General features: G+C 42.1%; 1 protein-coding gene across 7 annotated transcripts in view; it reads right to left on the bottom strand.

Annotated features, from left to right (window-relative positions):
* The window catches only part of TMEM144 (transmembrane protein 144), an 84,336-nt gene extending 75,116 nt beyond the window's left edge, over positions 1 to 9,220 (bottom strand). For 2 of the 7 annotated variants that reach the window (XM_085847308.1, XM_085847346.1), the window contains exons 1-3: positions 8,951 to 9,169; positions 7,901 to 8,058; positions 7,682 to 7,804 (exon numbers count right to left, since the gene is read on the bottom strand). In XM_085847308.1, the coding sequence (XP_085703434.1) occupies positions 7,682 to 7,804; positions 7,901 to 8,009 (232 nt within the window). In that variant the 5' untranslated portion in view covers positions 8,010 to 8,058; positions 8,951 to 9,169. Of the gene's footprint in view, positions 1 to 7,111; positions 7,280 to 7,681; positions 7,805 to 7,900; positions 8,059 to 8,950 lie in introns of those variants that run through there. The other 5 variants (XM_085847332.1, XM_085847316.1, XM_085847324.1 and 2 more) reach the window with 5 other exon arrangements.
* Between the last annotated feature and the right edge of the window lie 13,300 nt (positions 9,221 to 22,520).

The raw sequence follows: 22,520 nt of genomic DNA, 5'->3' as shown, positions 1-22,520 counted from the left end.
CAGGTTCTCCTTTTCAATTCACTCAAGCAGATTCTCCTTTTCAATTCACTCAAGCAGGTTCTCCTTTTCAACTTACTCAAGCGGGTTCTCCTTTTCAACTTACTCAAGCGGGTTCCCCTTTTCAATTTACTCAAGCGGGTTCTCCTTTTCAATTTACTCAAGCGGGTTCTCCTTTTCAATTCACTCAAGCGGGTTCTCCTTTTCAATTCACTCAAGCGGGTTCCCCTTTTCAACTTACTCAAGCGGGTTCTCCTTTTCAATTTACTCAAGCGGGTTCCCCTTTTCAATTTACTCAAGCGGGTTCTCCTTTTCAATTTACTCAAGCGGGTTCTCCTTTTCAATTCACTCAAGCAGATTCCCCTTTTCAATACACTCAAGCGGGTTCTCCTTTTCAATTTACTCAAGCGGGTTCCCCTTTTCAACTTACTCAAGCGGGTTCCCCTTTTCAATTCACTCAAGCAGATTCTCCTTTTCAATTTACTCAAGCGGGTTCCCCTTTTCAACTTACTCAAGCGGGTTCCCCTTTTCAATTTACTCAAGCAGATTCTCCTTTTCAATTTACTCAAGCAGATTCTCCTTTTCAATTCACTCAAGCGGGTTCTCCTTTTCAATTTACTCAAGCGGGTTCCCCTTTTCAACTTACTCAAGCGGGTTCCCCTTTTCAATTCACTCAAGCGGGTTCTCCTTTTCAATTCACTCAAGCGGGTTCCCCTTTTCAACTTACTCAAGCGGGTTCCCCTTTTCAATTTACTCAAGTGGGTTCCCCTTTTCAATTTACTCAAGCGGGTTCCCCTTTTCAATTTACTCAAGCGGGTTCCCCTTTTCAATTTACTCAAGCGGGTTCCCCTTTTCAACTCACTCAAGCGGGTTCACCTTTTCAATTCACTCAAGCGGGTTCTCCTTTTCAATTTCCTCAAGCGGGTTCTCCTTTTCAATTTGCTCAAGCGGGTTCCCCTTTTCAACTTACTCAAGCGGGTTCCCCTTTTCAATTTACTCAAGCGGGTTCCCCTTTTCAATTCACTCAAGCGGGTTCACCTTTTCAATTCACTCAAGCGGGTTCCCCTTTTCAATTTACTCAAGCGGGTTCTCCTTTTCAATTTACTCAAGCGGGTTCCCCTTTTCAACTTACTCAAGCGGGTTCTCCTTTTCAATTTACTCAAGCGGGTTCCCCTTTTCAACTTACTCAAGCGGGTTCCCCTTTTCAATTTACTCAAGCGGGTTCCCCTTTTCAATTCACTCAAGCGGGTTCACCTTTTCAATTCACTCAAGCGGGTTCCCCTTTTCAATTCACTCAAGCGGGTTCCCCTTTTCAACTTACTCAAGCGGGTTCCCCTTTACAATTTACTCAAGCGGGTTCTCCTTTTCAATTCACTCAAGCGGGTTCTCCTTTTCAATTTACTCAAGCGGGTTCTCCTTTTCAATTCACTCAAGCGGGTTCTCCTTTTCAATTTACTCAAGCAGGTTCTCCTTTTCAATTTACTCAAGCTGGTTCTCCTTTTCAATTCACTCAAGCGGGTTCTCCTTTTCAATTTACTCAAGCGGGTTCTCCTTTTCAATTTACTCAAGCGGGTTCTCCTTTTCAATTTACTCAAGCGGGTTCTCCTTTTCAATTTACTCAAGCGGGTTCTCCTTTTCAATTCACTCAAGCAGATTCTCCTTTTCAATTCACTCAAGCGGGTTCTCCTTTTCAATTTACTCAAGCAGGTTCTCCTTTTCAATTCACTCAAGCAGATTCTCCTTTTCAATTCACTCAAGCAGGTTCTCCTTTTCAACTTACTCAAGCGGGTTCTCCTTTTCAACTTACTCAAGCGGGTTCCCCTTTTCAATTTACTCAAGCGGGTTCTCCTTTTCAATTTACTCAAGCGGGTTCTCCTTTTCAATTCACTCAAGCGGGTTCTCCTTTTCAATTCACTCAAGCGGGTTCTCCTTTTCAATTCACTCAAGCGGGTTCCCCTTTTCAACTTACTCAAGCGGGTTCTCCTTTTCAATTTACTCAAGCGGGTTCCCCTTTTCAATTTACTCAAGCGGGTTCTCCTTTTCAATTCACTCAAGCAGATTCCCCTTTTCAATACACTCAAGCGGGTTCTCCTTTTCAATTTACTCAAGCGGGTTCCCCTTTTCAACTTACTCAAGCGGGTTCCCCTTTTCAATTCACTCAAGCAGATTCTCCTTTTCAATTTACTCAAGCGGGTTCCCCTTTTCAACTTACTCAAGCGGGTTCCCCTTTTCAATTTACTCAAGCAGATTCTCCTTTTCAATTTACTCAAGCAGATTCTCCTTTTCAATTCACTCAAGCGGGTTCTCCTTTTCAATTTACTCAAGCGGGTTCCCCTTTTCAACTTACTCAAGCGGGTTCCCCTTTTCAATTCACTCAAGCGGGTTCTCCTTTTCAATTCACTCAAGCGGGTTCCCCTTTTCAACTTACTCAAGCGGGTTCCCCTTTTCAATTTACTCAAGTGGGTTCCCCTTTTCAATTTACTCAAGCGGGTTCCCCTTTTCAATTTACTCATGCGGGTTCCCCTTTTCAATTTACTCAAGCGGGTTCCCCTTTTCAACTCACTCAAGCGGGTTCACCTTTTCAATTCACTCAAGCGGGTTCTCCTTTTCAATTTCCTCAGCGGGTTCTCCTTTTCAATTTGCTCAGCGGGTTCCCCTTTTCAACTTACTCAAGCGGGTTCCCCTTTTCAATTTACTCAAGCGGGTTCCCCTTTTCAATTCACTCTGCGGGTTCACCTTTTCAATTCACTCAAGCGGGTTCCCCTTTTCAATTTACTCTGCGGGTTCTCCTTTTCAATTTACTCAGCGGGTTCCCCTTTTCAACTTACTCAGCGGGTTCCCCTTTTCAATTTACTCAAGCGGGTTCTCCTTTTCAATTTACTCTGCGGGTTCTCCTTTTCAATTCACTCAAGCGGGTTCTCCTTTTCAATTTACTCAAGCGGGTTCTCCTTTTCAATTTACTCAAGCGGGTTCTCCTTTTCAATTTACTCAAGCGGGTTCTCCTTTTCAATTTACTCAAGCGGGTTCTCCTTTTCAATTCACTCAAGCGGGTTCTCCTTTTCAATTCACTCAAGCGGGTTCTCCTTTTCAATTTACTCAAGCGGGTTCTCCTTTTCAATTTACTCAAGCGGGTTCTCCTTTTCAATTTACTCAAGCGGGTTCTCCTTTTCAATTTACTCAAGCGGGTTCTCCTTTTCAATTTACTCAAGCGGGTTCTCCTTTTCAATTTACTCAAGCGGGTTCTCCTTTTCAATTTACTCAAGCGGGTTCTCCTTTTCAATTTACTCAAGCGGGTTCTCCTTTTCAATTTACTCAAGCGGGTTCTCCTTTTCAATTTACTCAAGCGGGTTCTCCTTTTCAATTTACTCAAGCGGGTTCTCCTATTCAATTTACTCAAGCGGGTTCTCCTTTTCAATTTACTCAAGCGGGTTCTCCTTTTCAATTCACTCAAGCGGGTTCTCCTTTTCAATTTACTCAAGCGGGTTCTCCTTTTCAATTTACTCAAGCGGGTTCTCCTTTTCAATTTACTCAAGCGGGTTCTCCTTTTCAATTTACTCAAGCGGGTTCTCCTTTTCAATTTACTCAAGCGGGTTCTCCTTTTCAATTTACTCAAGCAGGTTCTCCTTTTCAATTCACTCAAGCAGGTTCTTCATTTCAATTCACTCAAGCGGGTTCTCCTTTTCAATTCACTCAAGCTGGTTCCCCTTTTCAATTCACTCAAGCAGATTCTCCTTTTCAATTCACTCAAGCGGATTCTCCTTTTCAATTTACTCAAGCGGGTTCTCCTTTTCAATTCCAAAGATTCTATTTTACTTTGGACTTGAACTCACCTGTGGTGATTTGCAGGTGCCTGTAATATAAAAAAAAAATAAAAAATAAAAAATAAAAAAAAAATCACTCATTCTCAACCAGTTCAAATGGAGAAAAGGAGTCATTCTGCTGTTTCGTGTCACTGTGTGTACCGCAATGAGCATGGAGAAAAGAAAGGAAACCAGAGAATTGTGTGAGGTCATACATAATATTGTGGCCAAGCATGGACAATCTCAAGGCTACAAGTCCAACTCCAGATACCCTGATGTTCCTGTGTACAGCGGACGCAATGTTATCAGGAAGTTTAAGGCTCATGGCTCTGTAGCCAATATTTCTGAACATGGCTGCAAGATAAAACTTGATTGAAGATTGCAGTGAAGGATTGTTCGAATGGTGGAGGAAGAACCTCGATCAACTGCCAAACAGATTCAAGATAACCTTCAGACACAAGGTACGACAGTTTCAACTCGCACCATCCGTTTCCAACTCAATGAAAGGGGGTTCTATGGTAGGAGACCCAGAACACACACACACACACACACACACACACACACACACACACACACACACACACACACACACACACACACACACACACACACACCGATGAGATCAAATTATAGCTTTTAGGGAGAACACATCATCTCTTATGTTTACAGAGAACAAAATTAAGCCTCAAAGGAAAGAACACCTTCCCTGCAGTCAAACATGGAGGAGGTTCAGTGATGTTTTGGGGTTGCTGTGCTGCTTCTGGCATTGGGTGCCTCGAATGTGTGCATGGCATCATGACATCAGGAGATTACAAAGGAGGCATTTTGGAGCACAATGTTCAACCCAGTGTCAGAAAGCTGGGTCTACGTCGAAGGTCACGGGTCTTACAGCAGAACAATGTCCCCAAACACACGTCACCCAGGAATGGTTCAAGAAAAAAGAAAAAAAAATGCTGGACTGTTCTGAAGTGGCCAGGATTGAGTCCAGATCTAAATCCCATTGAACAGCAGTTGGGAGAAGGCCCCCTTCAAATCTGGGAGAACTGGAGCAGTTTGCACAAGAAGAGTGAGACAAACTGCCAATAGAGAGGAGTAGGAAGCATTTCAATACCGTTAATTTGTTCAAAGGCTGTGACAACAAATATCAAGTCCAGGGTGACAATAATTTTGTCAATGCCATTTCTTTTTATTTTCTGATTTTAAAGGATATATTAATTTCTGAATCAAAAATAAATGTTCTGTAATTTTAAAAGTGAAATCAAGAATTGTGGACACCAAATACTTTTGTCAATTTCAACACATTTTTTTGTGAAAATTGAGTGTTATTTGAAAAAAGTGCAAGGGTGCCAATATTTTTTGGCCACAACTGCATTTCTTTCACCACATTCACCCTTCTGGCCCCTCTCTCATATATCACTTATTTTGGGTTGATGTTTGGCGTCATACAAGTTTACAAGTGACCGATTAAGATCTGAGGGCAGGATGCCGTGTTCGGAGTAATTTGGGGAATTGTACGCGTCCCTGTAATATTTGTACATACCCGCCTGCATTGCCATTGCTCATTTCCCACCATTTTTTGCCATGCTTGCCTTTATTAACCGAGTGCAAAATAAATATAATCAAACAGTCTTGACATATCCTATCGTGTTTTGGTAATGATAGAGTGCTCTTGAGGGTAAATGGCCCAAGCATTCATTGATAATTGGCAGACGAGAGAGTGCGGCATGCAACGTTGGTTCACTCAGCCAATTAACAGCCGTTGCGCAGCCGTCAGCATGGTTCCCCATCTCAGGCAGTCATCTCACAAGTACGGTAGCCACCACTGGGTACAAGGAGCCGGCCAGACGTAAGTGTTGCGGATGGCTTCCGTGATCTTTTTATGGATGCGTCGGTCTCATAGTTTTTCGGGAGAGAGACGACCATCACAATATAATCTAGTGTTTCCATAACATCATTGTGCAACTTCAAACTTTTAAAATTTTTCATGCACACATGATCGAAAAAAAAAAAAAAAACTATAAATGGTTCATGAAAGCATAATTAGCTCTGCCACCGAAGGTGGACGGAGGCTTTGTTTTCACCAATGTCTGTTTGACTTCGAGCAGGATATCTCAACAAGTTGTGGACGATTCGGATTAAATTTGGTGGACAGGTTGGGTGTGTGATAAGGAAAAATTCATTCGATTTTGGTGAAGATGCGGATGCTGGAATTTTTAGATTTTTTTTTTTTCGTGATTCTTCACCATTGAGAGATGTGCCAAAATCGATATATGCCAAGATATTTCAAAAAGTTGTGGACGAGTTCTGACAAAACTTGGTGGATGAGTTGGGTAGGTGACGAGAAAAAGCCGATTAGATTTTGGTTGAAGTCCTGATTCAGATCCGGCGTATCGGCGAGAAACAAAATGTAAACCGTTCAGCTTGGCGGAGGTACGCGCGGAGGTACTTGATGAATTATGCTTCCATATGCCATTTACAGTTCGTTTCAAACAAGTATACCTCAAGAGTTAGAAAAGGTCGAAGTTGCACAAGTACTTTATCGACACCTTATCCAGTAGATACGACCCGATCACATCCCTCACCCATAATTGGAGGAAACAACCAATCAGCTAACACCTCATCAAGTATCCCCAGGTAGCTCGAATCTATATAATTAACAAAGTGCTCTTCCAGCCAAAGAAAGCTGCATAAAACTAGAAGGGTACTCGGTAGAGCGCGTACCTCCACCACGTAATGCCTGATCCAAGAGAACACATCGGGCACAATCAATACATTTTTGAAATAACATGCGATATGTTGTTTTTGGCCCGATCTCTCAATGGTGAAGAATCACTTTAATAATTAAATAATTATCGTATCCAGATCCCGATTCGGATCTTCACCAAAATTCGTCGTGGTTACACACCCAATGTGTCCACCAAATTTCATCCAAATTCGTCCACAACTTTTTGAGATATCCTGCACACAAACAAACAGACGGGTGAAAACATAACCTCCTTCACCTTCGGTGGTGGAGGTAACAACTAAGAAGAGGTACACAAGTTAAGCCTCATGCCGTTTCAACCTCCACCCGAGTTCCTCTACAGCTGTAAATATTCAGAATACACACATACATGAGAATCCCAATGCTACACCCCATCAGCTGCCAGACCAGTTACATCACCTATTGGTGAGTCATCAGCGAAAGTCTAGACAGACACGCACCACCGAGGCTCCCGAGCACGGATCACGTGCAACTGTCAAATAGTAGTGAACATATAAATAACAAGCCGCAACCACATCTCTTAGTCATCACGTAAATATCAACACCAAACCTGAGGGCGGTGCGGACACCATCTGACATGACAACGGCGTTTAGTTTGCTTCCATCAAAGTGAAAGTTTGAAGACGCACAAAGACTTTTGCAAACGACCGTGACGTCATTCAACGTCAAATATAAGATTGCCTTCTTCACTTTGCAAAATTCTCGATTTCTCAAAAGGTGCGCGTTTGAGATTTGCTGTTGCTTCTTGAAGCCACTCCCGGTAACGAGATGACCGCGCAACATACTTTTCAATCGCGCTTTTCCAGTATAACCAGTCGTTTCACTCACTGCATTGCCGCAACACGATGGACAAGTGCACATCTGCGATAAGAACACCTTGACGCTTCCGACTCGTGCTTCTTAGCAGGAGCTAAGCCAATGAAATATCCGCACACACCCACAGGTAAACCCTGACCACATGAGCAACGACACAGCGCAAGTCTTACGACGCTTAAATATAAAATTATCTGTAAACTCACCAAATAAAATTTAGGAAGAGCAGAATGAGGAATCAGTTACAAGAATGAGAGGAAGTACATGTCGAGTGCGTAATATCAATGCCACGCCAGACGAGGCGTACCTGTGGCCCAGAGAAAGCCTCCAAACATAGCCAGAGGCCAGAACGGTGGGTTGTTCCGAATGATGTTCAAGACGAGCGACGCCGTCCAGATGGCAGCGCAAAGAACCCACTGGAAAAATATTCCTGGAGAGGCAACAAAATGGCACGACCTTCTCGTGCATCCTCGAAACACAAACACAATGACGACGATAACGACGGCCGTGACGATATGAAACGTACCATCGCCCGTGTCAATGCGCTTGATCGGCACAAAGTTACTGCCAAAGAACAAAATGGAAACTGCGGCCGCGATGAAACCCTCCGCCAACTTCTCGGTGGAATTTGCCATCAGCTTCGAAATCTTCGGCTCAACGATGGAGGAAGGTCATTGCACTACGCTGCAAGAAACGACAGTCAGGAGAGGTTTGTACAATCAGCAAAAAGTAAATACACATCATCAAGGTTCACAAAGTCCCGTGGGATGTGGGAGAGAGAGAGGTGCGACCTGGTGCGACGGTGGTGGCCTTCGAGGTGGAAAAGAAGGATCAATGGAGAAAAACGAGTCATTTCACAGGAAGGAACAGAAATGGGAAGGAATGAGTGCATGGGTGAGGGAACGACGGCGTGATGTGGAGTGGGATCGAAGGGTCCGAGATGGACCGTCATGACCCAAGGATGTACGGGGAATCTTAAGACACCGGAGAAGGCAATTCGATCGATTGGACGCGTCTTGGCCACTTCCAATCCTACTCTTCCCGCCAGGATTCTCAAGTGCAGCCTATGGCTGCTGGTTGCATCATTGGTTGGGATGTGTCTCTGCCGCTGATGCAGTGTCCCCCTTACCAGTACACTGGTACTCATTTTGCCGACCTCGGAAGGATGACAGGCTGAGTCAACCTCCTGGTGTATTTTAATTCAGCAGCCAACGGGGCTTGAACTCAGGACCCGAGGATCCCAAGCCACCACCCTGACCACTAAGCCAACACCAAGCTTATGTACATGATGCACCACATTCTCGTAGCACTCCCTTTAACCCCTTACCCTCCCCCATCAAACCTTGCCGACACAACACATTATTTTTGTCGGTAAATGCCCGTCCTCTCCTCGACTCTCCCTCCCCCGTGTTGTCCCACTGCCACCTCTCTTCCATGAGCCTCGACTGGGACACAAAACAAAACATCCAAACACATCAGCATTTCAATCCAACGAAACATAGCGACAAATCATTCGGCCCAAAGTGCTGCTGTACAATTGGCCTTTTAAACCCGAAGGGTATTTGATGTGAACCACCCGAAATGAAGGGCAGGACGGCCGGCTTGATGGCAGTCTCTGAAGGACCGCGTGCTCCGAGATGCAGCGCCCCCTCTCTCCACCTGTCGGAACTCCACCCGAACAGTCGCGACGACAACACTCAAACAGTTCGCGTCGCACAAACAAGCTCGGCAGTAACCGACCGACCGACCGACCGACCGACCGACCCTCAGCACGGACGTTCGCCCGGATCGAATCACAAAACGAACCCGGAAGCGCGTGTTCAAACAATACGTTTACACACGTGCGTTTTATTTACTTACCGTGTAACTGAGGCGAACGCGAATACAACATGATGTGCAGGATTGATTATTCATGTTCTTACACCTGGAATAGTGAGAGAGTGAATTTTAATTATAACGACGTAAGTAAACTCCCAATGAGACCGAACACCGCTTACACGTCACAGAAACGTGTCACGTGGCTGCTACGAATACGACCCATTTCGAGGGGTATCAAAAGAGACGAGGAAAAAAAAAAAAGAGAAAAACGACTACAACAAGCTCAAATGAGCTAAGATCCTCGTCCTCTTAATGATGACGTCATAAAAACGAAAATGACGTCATTGTGATGTATCAGGTTTGCGATAAATTATCTGTGCTAATGCCCGGTTTGATTCCCGCAAACAAAATTCAAACGGCTTGCCGAGTTTCGGGGATAGTGGTAATAGTCAGGTTCCTTGTGTCCATAATTTGACGTTCGTTGGAATTTTTTGGAGAGCTTAAACAATACCAAAAACAGAAAATCCATGTTTCACATTTTTTTTTTTCAATGCATATTATGTGGTCAAACAGGTCGTTTTGGGGTAAAAACCCGTTTTTTTTTAATTTCAGCTCTGAAAATTCAAAATTAATCGCAAGCAAGCAACTGATGATGCATAATTGTTAAGGCCCAGTCACACCTTGACGTTTTCGCCAGCTTATGCGGATTTTTGGAAAATTTATGTCAAACGCTGGTACACGTCGAATACGTTATGGGTAAGTTTTGATAACGTTGAGAGCACGCTGAAAAACACTGCCATACGTCGTAGTCTGCTGGCTTTAAACGTTGTACTTTCGGTTGTCCGCAAATTTTCCATGCTTGAAATTTTAAGACTTATGCCGGCGTATGACTCACACGTTCCGCATAACGCTGGCCATAAGTTGTAGCCACGTTACGCGATCGTTGACACACGTCGACACACGTTACTTATAAGTTACTCATAAGTCGAAACACGTCGAGGTAATGTTTAGCGTACTAGAAACTTATTTCCAACCTATGAGTATCGTGTTGTAGGCACGTTACGCGATCGTTGACACACGTCGACACACGTTACTTGTACGTTACTCATAAGTCCAAACATGTCAAGGTAATAGTTAGCGTCAGTGTTCCAGACTCCCTGGAGTTTTTTTTTCTTCTTCTTCGGGATGACGGTGATGTCGACACTTTGATTTCTAGTGCGGTTATAATATAATATAATTATAAGGCTGCCGGTCAACAATTTAAATCATAACCGCACTGGAAATCGAAGTGTGGACATCACCGTCATACCGAAGGAAAAAAAAATTAAAAAAAAATTAAAAAAACCATGGAGTCTGGAACACTGACGCTAACCATTACCTTGAGTGTTTCGACTTATGAGTAACTTACAAGTAACTTTTGTCGACGTGTGCCAACGATCGCATATCGTGCGTACAACTTATTCCCATCACATGCGGAACTTGTGTCATACGGCAAGTACGTCGTAAAATGTTTAACACGTTTATAATTACAAGACGTACTCCACTTACTCCGACGTATGATAGCGTACTTTAGCGTTCTACTCACGTATACCAAACTTACCCATACCGTATTCGACGTGCGCCAGCGTTTTAAACGCATTTTTCAGAGGTCGACATACGCTGGCAAGATCGCCAAGGTGTGACTGCGATGGTGACACTTCCATTTCTGCGGCGGTTATGATTTGAATCGTTGTGCAGCAACCTTTTAATAAGCTAGGTCACGTCATCGTCGGCCATGCGTGCAGCGCGCTACGCAAAAGTTAGACTATTGTTGGGCATAGGTTGGGAAGGTCGACAACAGACTCAGCATTCGTTGGTATAAGTTAGCTATAACACAACGAAACGTTCTGTGTCCGTCACTAATATGTTATGCATACGACCAACTCGTTATGAATACGTCCGAATATTTTACATACATTTTACATTTTACATTTTAATACGTTGCCATTGCTGGCTAAAACGTCAAGGTGTGACTGGGCTTTTAACTTGAGGACACTTCTTAATATAGAATACATATATCTGTATTTTGAGCAATGGTTGCCATGGAAACGGCTATCATTTTGTCAAATTACCGTTTATTTAAAGTATTTCTTTCAAATCTTGAAACAAGTAACGCATAAATATGGTGATCAGTGAAATGTACTTAATGTCAAATATGAGTTTGTAGCCAATTGGCATCACTGTCTCTAATGTCACTCATCATTGCCATCGTCATCATCACTATCGTGGTCATGCCGTTCAATGTTTGAGTCCTCGTCATTCTCACACGAAGTGCTGCACATGCAAAGATCGGAGCATGTTAAGTTCTTGGCCCTGCAGGAACATCTCTGTGATGAACATTCTGTCTTGCACTGGCACCTTATCATCTCGATAATTGCCTTTGGTGCAGGGAGAATGTCTGTTGTTGTCGGTTTGAGTTGACCACTCATGTTCTTGTGGAATCCATTCTTTAATGGATCAAGAAATGTTTGCTGAGAAATTGCTGCTTGACCCCAAACGTATGCCTGGATATGTACCCACATGATATGCTGCCTCAGAGCACCGACAGTTGGTGGTGACTTGTCATTCTCAGCCATGTTCTTACAGAAGAGATGCCACTGAAGTTCAGAGATGCTGGAAATATTGACACCACTTGGACAATAACCTGAACAGACAAATCTTGCTAAAGTTGTGTATAGGTCGTCTGACAGTTCAGCATCCTTACAGAGCATAGCAAAGGCATCTACCATGTCGTCATCGGCCTTCAACTAACACTGGAACCACTTTGCCTTACCATGTCGAGCGAACCACCCAGTACTATCGGCACCTGTGAATGTGTGGAAGGCTGGCAATGCCTGGGCTCTCTCCTCACCTCGGACCTTCCAGATTGGCTTGATTTTGACAATGCTATATGCCATTGAGATAGATGTGTGTCTTGGCAGGAGATGATAGTTTGCTATGGCAAGAACCAGAACATCCATATCAGGTGAGAATATTGTCAGCTCAATATCTCCCGTGTGTGCTGTGATGCAGCTATTGCTTGCTGGATCATCAATGTATTGGCCTCTTCATGGTTATTCGCCTCAAATTGGAGACCCCTGTTGCTCGATGTCCACCCAGATGCCGAAACGACTACCAAGCTGTTAGTACCAAGACTACCAAGTACTCCGTCAGATCAGCCTTGGTTTGATCATGGGACAGAAATCGACTCTTCGTGATGTGTTTGATGCTGGTATCATCCTTGACCTGATATTGGACTGGTGCCTTTCCTTGACGTCGTTTGTCTCTGGTTGGGCTCTTGAGGGAATCTTGCTTATATGTATCAAAAACAAGAATTACATGGTCGAAGCCTCTGGTCAGATTCATCACCGATCATTGAAACACTCACTGAGGTCCTTCACTGTCACGACCATTGCTGGTTTCTTGGTCATTTTCTGGACAACTATCATTCCATCCACTACTGTGACCTTCGTGCTCGTACTGCCATCAATTACAGCATCAGCGGGTGCTGGTTCAATGTTCGTGGCATCACGCTCATCTTCTGGTAAAGACGGTTCCTTGTTGGCAAACTTCTCCAAGTTGTGCATTAGCTTCGACTTGTCGGTGCATGACAGTAAGCTACCGTTTGGTGCAAACAGGACCCTCGGTGTCACAGTGAATTCAAAGTTGCCAATTGCATCCTTCTGGTCGACGTCCCTGCTGGATCTGGAGAGTACCATCAGTCTGCCATACAAATCCTTGGTTTCTTTTAGATCTACTGTCTTGTCCCTGATGTTGATTGATAGTGTGGTATTGCCAGACATGTACATTCTGTTCTTCTAATTCTTCACTGGTGCCCATAGGCTGACATCATCATTGATCCGTTTAGCACCAAAATCTTAGATCACAAGATTCCCTACAAGATCACACTTACAATACAGCAAACTACAAAAACTTTAAATCAAACGTTTTACTACTGAAGGTGCCGAAACCTTCTGATATTGAACAACAGATACACCAATGTTTCATTGCACAGATGGCCGTTTCAATGGCAACCAACTGTTCCAAAACTTGAAAATCATAATACTTATGTGTAAGTTAGTCATGGTCACTATATTTTACAATTATTTAGGCCATCCGATGGAAAATGTAATTTTTAAAAAAATATATAAAAAAAGGGAATTCCACTCCAAAAATGCTGTTTCCATGGCAACCGACAGTCACAATGCAACATTTTATTACCTTATAAAATCCATTGTTAGCCATTTAACAGTAATCCATCATCAGTTGGTTATTTTGTATTGTTTCAGATTTTTTAAAATTGGAATTCAAAAAAAGCGTTTTTCACCCCAAAACGACCTTTCCAAGAGTTGAAAAAATGTGAAACATCATTTTTTTTTTATTTAAATAGATTTTAAACTCCTCAAAAATCTATAGGTTTGCTACTCTCAAAAAAATTCCAACGAAATTACACAAGGAACCTGACTATCTGAACAACTTACTGCTCAAGCACCAGACACCAAAACCATTGTTGTAGCTGGTGGATTTTGCAATGAAGAAAGGGTACAATCATCGAATCCAGAGGTTGACACAGATAAACTTGCAGCCAGGCAATAAGAAGCAGAAACTAGACTCATTCTCCATTGTGTTGAGAACCAAGCAGGGAATATAGTTGTGCAAGCTCGGTATACGGATGTGCTAGTTCTACTCTGAGTCAACTTTCACAGAATGCAACGTACACAACTGTGGCTCAAAGCTGGAACCGCCAAAAAGCGGAAATACATCCCAATTCAGAACATTGTGGATCAGATGCTCTATGTTCCAACTTTTTTTGGTACCATTCTAGCATTCCATGTGCTTACGGGAAGTGATACTACCTCGTACATTTCAGGCCACAGCAAGAAACCAGCCTGGATGGTCTACCAAGAGCACCATGAGCTGCTGCAAAACCTAGGAAAAGGTGAACTCACAGATGAAACTGCCAAGAATGCTCAACAGTTTGTTTGTCCGGTGTACAAAGTCCAAAATGTAAACTCTGTTGATGAGGCTCAACCAATATTGTTCATCAAGTCTCATGCACCCGAGTCCCTTCCACCAACAAGTGATGCTTTATCCTTCCATATTAAGCGATCTCACTATCAGGCAGCAGTGTGGAGGCAGGGACATCTGAACTGTCCTGATCTACCATCCCCAGAATCAATGGGCTGGAGGTATGAGGACGACTTTCTTGATGCAGTACTTATGTCTTTGTCTCCAGTTCCCGATGCCTGCAGAGAAGTTGTTTCTTGCGGCTGCAACACAGGGTGGGGGAACTTGCGCTGCAAATGCAGGAAGTCTGATCTGCTATGCACAGGAGCTTGCAAATGCAGGAATGTTTTTGATAACTGTCGCAATACCTAAGAGCAAAACACTGAACATGAGACTGAAGTAACCCAAAATGACATTTCGTTTTATCAAGGTATGATACACATGTTCGAGGATTACTTCTAAATGTATTCAAAGGCACAAACTTTTTTATGAAGCGAGAAAACATGGCAAGTTTGAGACGTAGAAGAGACAAATTTCAGCAAGACTGTTACTGTTTTTTTAAATTCCGGTAATGGTTATTACAATGACTTAAGAAGAAGATACATGTTATTTTTTGGTCAAATTAATTATGTTGAAACCCTTGAATTTGCTTTCCTAAACAATATCGCTTTTCTTCAGTCAATTTGTAATTAGGGTACCCTGTCAGTACAGGGTACCCCATTGTTTTTCTTCTGTTTATGTTTCATTATACATTATTTTTATTCTTTTTCCGCCGGCAATTTGCGGCCTTTTTCGCTTTAAAAATCATTTTCTCTGGAACGCTAAGTCCGATCGACATGAAATTTTTTACCATAGTATCTCGCTTTTTTGTTAGCACACTGACGTTATAATTATGACGTCATTGGTCACGTGTTGCGGGCGCCATCTTGAAAAAACGATAAAATTTAGAGGTCTGTATCTCTGAAATCGTGCAATGGAAAAATTTTTTCCGCTTGATACGTTTTATGAAGCTCCCTATGGGGAACATGTGTGATTTTTCTTGACGTCAAAGGTGAAGCGATATGCCGGTGAAAATTTGTCAAGTAGAACGCTGCATAGGAAAAATCTGAAATTTTTTGAGTGTCATCTACTCCTAAATTCACTGACGAAAACGTTTTTCTTGACGTCCTCAATGACGTAATTCGGCCGCCATCTTGTTTTTTAATGTTTTTTTATCTTCTTCTCCAGAACTTCTTCTTCTTGGTTTGGACAGCTTGAGGCGAAACTTTACAGCGATATTCCCAAAGAGGTCCTTTTTTCAAGTTTGTTAATTTCTTCTTGATAGGTCACATGGTTTGGCGGCCATCTTGAAAAAACCCGAAAACCTTCAAACATCTTCTTCTCCAGAAGCGCTGGTCCGATGAAGGGGAAATTCCACCACTATATTTGGGAAATATACGTGATATAAATTTATCAATTTCCAATTGATAGGTCACATGGTTTGGCCGCCATGTTGGATTTAAGAAAAATATTAAATGATCTTTTCTCTGGAACTCCTTAAGCCATCGAAGCGAAAATTTGCAACTGCCTTCTCCCATCAAGTCTGCATACATGTCAATTTTTTTTTTACCTCAGAAGTCACATGGTTTGGTGGCCATCTTGGATAGAAAACAGACCTTATCTGATTTACGCAAAACTTCACACACTTGTTAGGGTCCACGATAGAAAGCTGAATTTCAATTTATGATGCCATAGGTCACATGGTTCGGCAGCCATCTTGGATTGAAAATGAATAAATATAAAAAATCTTTTTCTCCAGAAGGCAAGAGAGATTGAGACGAAACTTTACAAATATGTTCCACTTGAGGTCCTTTCTCAAGTTTGTTAATTTCTTCTTGATTGGTCACATGGTTTGGCAGCCATCTTGAATTTCCCCTAAAAACTTCAAACATCTTCCTCTCCAGAACGGCTGATCTGATCAAGGGGAAACTTCAGAAACCTATTGCACATGAGCAGTGAATATAAGTTTCTTAATTCCTAATTGATAGGTCACATGGTTTGGCAGCCATGTTGGATTCAAGAAAAATATTAAATAATGTTTTCTCTGGAATCACATAACCTATCGAAGCGAAAATTTGCAATTATCATCTACCATCGTGCATGCAAACGTGGAAAAATTATGACGTCACAAGTCACATGGTTTGGAGGCCATCTTGGATTGAAGGATAAATATTAATTAATGTTTACTCTGAAACGACCGTATCAATAAATGTGAAACATCAGATGTATGATGCAACAGTCATGTTAAATGAAGGTTTGAAATTTCAACGGGATCGGGCTCAGGGTTTGGCAGCCATGTTGGATTTAAGAAAAACATTAAGTAATGTTTTCTCTGGAACTGCTTTACCTATTGAAGCGACAATTTGCAATTATCATCTACAATCGTGTCTGCAAACGTGGTAAAAAATTATGATGTCACAAGTCACATGGTTTGGAGGCCATCTTGGATTGAAGGATAAATATTAATTAATGTTTACTCTGGAACCGCTGCTTCTATATATGCAAAACTTCACAATTATAATTAAGCCGACATGTGAAACATAAGTTTAAAATTTCAACCTCATCAGTCACAAAGTTTGGCAGTCAGCATTATTTAATTATTTGAATCTGAGAACTTTGAGATTTTTTTTTTCCAGAAGACTCACTTGGCTGCACCTGAATGCGTTTGAGGGACAGGAACAGCAATTCAATTTAAACCAACAATGTCCCCAAGAAAAAGGGTTAAATGCATATGTAATAACAAAATTGAACGCTTTGTGCTGCCCAGTTCGTAACTCGTCAGTCCCGCGCCATATCGAAGCAGGGCTGTATTTGTATCACTATTAAATAATGTTTTCTCTGGAACTGCTTAACCTATCGAAGCAAAAATTTTCAATTGTCATCTTACATAATGTCTGCATACATTGTAGGAACTATGACATCACAAGTCACATTGTTTGTTGGCCATCTTGGATAGAAATACGCACCTTTTCCGATTAATACGAAACTTCACAGACATGTTCCACTACACAGTTGAAAGCAGAATTTAAATTTGTGATGTCATAGATCACAAGGTTCGTCAGCCATCTTGGATTGAAAATTAATAAATTGTAAAAATCTTCTTCTCCAGAACAGCTGGACAGATTGAGGCGAAACTCTAGACATATATTCCCTATGAGGTCCTTTGTGAAGTTTGTTAATTTCTTCTTGAATGGTCACATGGTTTGGCGGCGATCTTGAATTTACCATAAAACCTTCAAACATCTCCTAAACGCCTAGTCAGATCAAGGGGAAATTTCACAAGTCTATTCTGCATGCATAGGGGATATAAGTTTGTTAATCAATGATTGAAAGGTCACATGGTTTGGCAGCCATGTTGGATTTAATAAAAATATTAAATAATGCTTTCTCTGGGACTGCTTAATCTATCAAAGCGAAAATTTGCAACTTCCATCTTCCATCATCTCTGCATACACGGTAAAAATTATGACATCACAATTCACATGGTTTGGCGGCTATCTTAGCTAGAAAAATGCACCTTATCCGATTAACACGAAACTTCAGATCCGTGTTCCACTACCTGATTGGAAGCAGAATTTAAATTTGTGATTTTATAGATCAATGGTCAGCCATCTTGGATTGAAAATTAATAACTTAAAAAGTCTTCTTCTCTGAAACAGCTCAACAAATTGAGGCGAAACTCCACCAGTTTGACCAACTCTCCATGACGAATAAAAAGTTCTCACCCCCCTTTTGATGTACGACATCGTTTGGCAGCCATAGTGGATTGAAGGAAAATATGAATTAATGTTTACTCTGGAACTACTGCATCAATAAATGTGAAACATCAGAGTTATGATGGAACAGCCATGTTGGATTGAAGGGGAAATATTAATTAATGTTTACTCTGGAACCGCCATGTCAATATATGTGAAACTTCAAAATTATTATTTAGCCCACATGTGAAACAGTTTTAAAATTTCAACCCGATCGGCCACACGGTTTGGCAGCCAGAATTATTAAATTATTTGAATCTGAGAGCTTTTTGATTATTTTTTTTTTCCAGAAGGCTCATTTGGCTGCACCTGGACGTGTTTGAGGGTACAGGAATAGCAATGCAATTGATAATGATAATGGCTCCAGGAAAAATGGTCAACTTTGTGCAAAATGAAGATGAAACGTGGCCCGTCCCTCGCTCCATAACTTGTGAATCCCGCCTTGTAGAGAAACTTGTGGGGCATTACATTCAGGAGAATCCCGCTGATGGTGTCCACACGTATTTCTTTGTGTTCAGGTTATTTAAACACCATTTCAATTGCTACCAACTACGCATTCAGGAAAAAAGGGCTAACTGCTGATGTAATAAATAGATGTAATTCTTTAGTTCATAACTCATCAGTGCCACATTGTCGAGAGATGCGTGGGTCGGCTTCGTATTACTCGAGGGAGTTCTGCTTTCCCCTGTACAGGCCCCCCTAACAAACGGACGCCATCATTGTCAGACGGAACTAAAACCCGTCATTCTTGTTACAGAAACAGCCAAAATTGATGGAAAAGCGGCCGAAATTCAAACCAACACAGTAATTGCGGTCGCAATAGCAGATATAACCGAAACCAAACGTTCATTCTACATGCAATAATGGTCGTGACGGACACAAGAACGGTCAATCCCGAAATAGAATGGTGGGGAATGGAAGCAACATCGGTTATTTCCGTCGCGAAATGGCGGAGACCAAAGCGAAAGCGATTAATTCCGGTTACCAGAACGTGGGAAACATGGCGGCTTGAAAAGTTCTTGAGGTTATGGTAAGTTAACTTTAACGTAGTCTACCTTGAATATATCATGTCTGTTAATGAAAACCCGTTTGTGGTACGGGATATTATACAAGCAGCGATAAAATTTGATAGTAATAATAAATTGCAAGTTCCAATAAAATAACAAAGTTAATATGAAGTAAAAACTGTAAAAAGATCCCATACACGATCCCCCATGTTGAACTCGGCATATACAACTCGCGATCCTTCATTCGGGGGCTCGAAATACAGGCAAACCAAACATTATCATCACAACAAAATTCGGTTTAATAAATTGTTAAAACTACATCAGGTACTACCCACTATATATTATCTATATTACATTTATTTTCGAGGCACAAGCACTAAAAATTTACATTCCGTAACAGGTCGTTCTACTGCATCCGCCATCTTGTTCGCACTCCAGTATCTGGAATGAACCACTTTTGTTTCGCTCTTGGACGTTTCGCGACGGAAATAACCAATGTTGCTTCCGTTCCCCACCAATCTATTTCGGGATTGTCCATTCTAGTTTCCGTCACGACCGTTCTTGTGTGTAGAATAAACATGTTGGTTTCCATTATATCTGCTATTGCGACCATAATTACTGTGGTGGTTTCAATTTCGGCCACCTTTTTCATCAATTTTCGCTGTTTTTCTAACAAGAATGACGGTTTTCAATGTTGGCTTGACAATGTTGGCGTCCGTTTGTTAGGCGGGCCTGCTGGATCCATGGTGACATTTATTACTTCGTGTCAGGTTAATTTAAATACCAATTCAATTTATATCGAGTATGTATGGAGTAAAAATACCCCAAGAGGGAGTGTAGGTCATCTCTGCCAGAGGTCGAAAGTAACTCTGTGCCAGACTGGAATAGGGGCAGTTCATAAAGTACGTACGCTCTACTTCCGGGTTTCAAAACCACCCACCCCCCTCTGTATGCAGGCGAGTGACCACGGCGCACCCCTTCATACATCGCAAATCGCTTGCAAAGCCAGCAGTACCTTATGAACCGATGTTTGTAAGCCATGACGATGCAGTCCCTCGCGGTGTAATTTACCTTATTCTTTTAATATCACAGCACGTCAATTTATGAAAATTAAAGTGCAAATTGACATTCAAAACAATGTTAATGTCATAAATGAAAGTAAGTGTCCATATAAACTTGTGTTCCATTGTTTTAGTTAAATCTGACAAAAGCTTCAAATGTAATATTTGTCTCGGAGAGTTCCGGTTCTTAATTTTTTAACTTTTTTTTATGTACGTACTTTATGAACGGCCCAAACGGGGAATCAAAACGAAGTTTGAACGGCTATAAAATCAGAACGAGAGCAAATTAAAAAAAAATGGCTCGTGTTGTCCAAGATAATCGTCCATAGTATCGGAATCACTAATAACTTTTGATCTCTCTTGATAAATGAGGGAGGAGATACGATTTGAAATCGACGATTTTCGCAAATTTGACAGCCTCGTGACGTTGACCTCTACCTTGGACGACTTTGAAAGTTATATCGTTGTGCATGTCTCGTCGACCTCGATCCATTCCACTATTGGTTCTTTGTCTCCACTCGGTTTGATTGTGGACGGACGGACGGACGTACATACGGACTGACAGACTTCGAGTCTGGGGTTATCAGGTCATCTCGACTGAGATGATAGAGATGACCTAAAAATGGTGAACTGCGCATGTAATAAATAGATTGAATGTGGCATGTTACTCAGTCCATAACTCATCAATGTCACATCGCCGAGAGAGGTGTGGGGCTTCGTATGGCTCGGGGGAGTTCCGGTGAACTCATGGTGAGAATATTTATGACTTCATTTTCAGGTCATTTTAACAGTATGATTGCATAGAAGTGGGGGTGGTGTATCGGTCAAACCACTTCTCGCAACTGTGTAAGCCTTCACTGCATTTTTCAACACTCCCCCATATTTTCATTCTCGCTGACCCCAATCTTTGTCCCTGCCCCCCACCCCCCGCCACTCTAATTCTTCTCCACCCTCCCACTGATCCCAAGAATTATACCATTCTCTCTCTCTCCCCTGTCAAATCTTCCACCCCCAATACTCTCCCCCCACCCCCAACTTCCTCCATCGGCAGCAAATTAGAGCTTGTTCGTCATCAAACATTATTTTTGAAACACTACACCGTTTCTCATTGACTCGTGAATAACACTGCTTTAATGCAATCGCAACAAAGGAATTGCAGTATTAAGATTGTAGGTAGTGCGAGCAAAGGTGCTGGACGCTGCCGACTCCCTCCTCCCATCACACCCCTCTCTGGACTTCCACTCCATCCTCTCGAGACATAATATCACACGTCTTCAGAGACGCAGTGTTAAAGTTTTTCTAGGATCATTAAGGGTCTTTAAAGACTTAAGTGGTTGATGAAAATATCCTTATATGACTCCTCAGGTTAGACTTGGTTTGTGTATCAAATGCAGTGGTTGTTGATCCAGCGGTCCATAAAAAAACGTGTACATACAGATGATGAATTGCATTTTTTGATTATAGTTATTAACGTTACCATATTATTACGAAAACGATAATTACTGCATCGAGAAACCTACGCAAATTCGTTCGTGTTGTGGTTAACGCCCTTGAACAGGGGAGATCTTCCTTTGGGTGATGGAAAGGAAATCGAGGGCTAACCTTAAGCTCTCCGAGTACAAAAAATATTTCGAACAGGACATCGGAAACAGGAAGTTCGGAATGTTGCATCGATCGCTCCAGAAACAAAAATAGCCTAAATTGGGCTAACTTCTGTCCTTTCAATATTTCATGATCATTTCAACAATGCCTTTGTTAATGGTAACCGTTCCTGACCACACCAAGTGATGAGAGAATTTGAAAGCACATGTCAATTGCAATTCACATTCGTGGATTTGAATGCCCGACTCCCAAGCAGCTGCTGACTCGAGTGAAAGCCCATTCCCAGCACAGTGGCATTCATTTTGCAAACCTCGAAAGAATGAGGCTGAAGTAACACACCTCATTTTCATTTAATGATTGATGCACACAGCCTTTAACCTAAATCCCTCACATCTTGAGTTGTTGTTCTTCTTTCGGCTGCTCCCGTTAGGGGTCGCCACAGCGGATCAACCATTATGATCCGCATTCTGATTTGGCACAGGTTTTATGCCGGATGCCCTTCCTGATGCAGCCCTGGTCACCTCTTACAACACAGAGATAAGGATTGGGTTTCGCCATGATTCCGTGCTGCCCTACACCCTCTCATAGCGCGGCCCAGCGCAGAGCCCCCATCCTCAAGTGATACTCAAACAGAAGCCTCCGAGGAGCCAGATTACAGGCGCACGCCACTACGCCCGGTCCCTCACATCTTGAGTAGACCCCATCAAATAATTTTATTACATGCTGTGACAATGCGAGACAGGGCATTATTATTAAAAACAAAAATCATTAACCTTATTGTTTAATGGTGACATATCAAATGCAAATTTAATACACTTAAACTCAATACTTTATTGTGG

Source organism: Eptatretus burgeri, chromosome 1 (assembly GCF_056783735.1).
Source record: "Eptatretus burgeri isolate ZD-2024b chromosome 1, Ebu_testis_v1, whole genome shotgun sequence".
NCBI lineage: Eukaryota > Metazoa > Chordata > Myxini > Myxiniformes > Myxinidae > Eptatretus > Eptatretus burgeri.
Note: the sequence above shows the minus strand (reverse complement) of the source record. Positions and strands in the feature narration are given on the sequence as shown.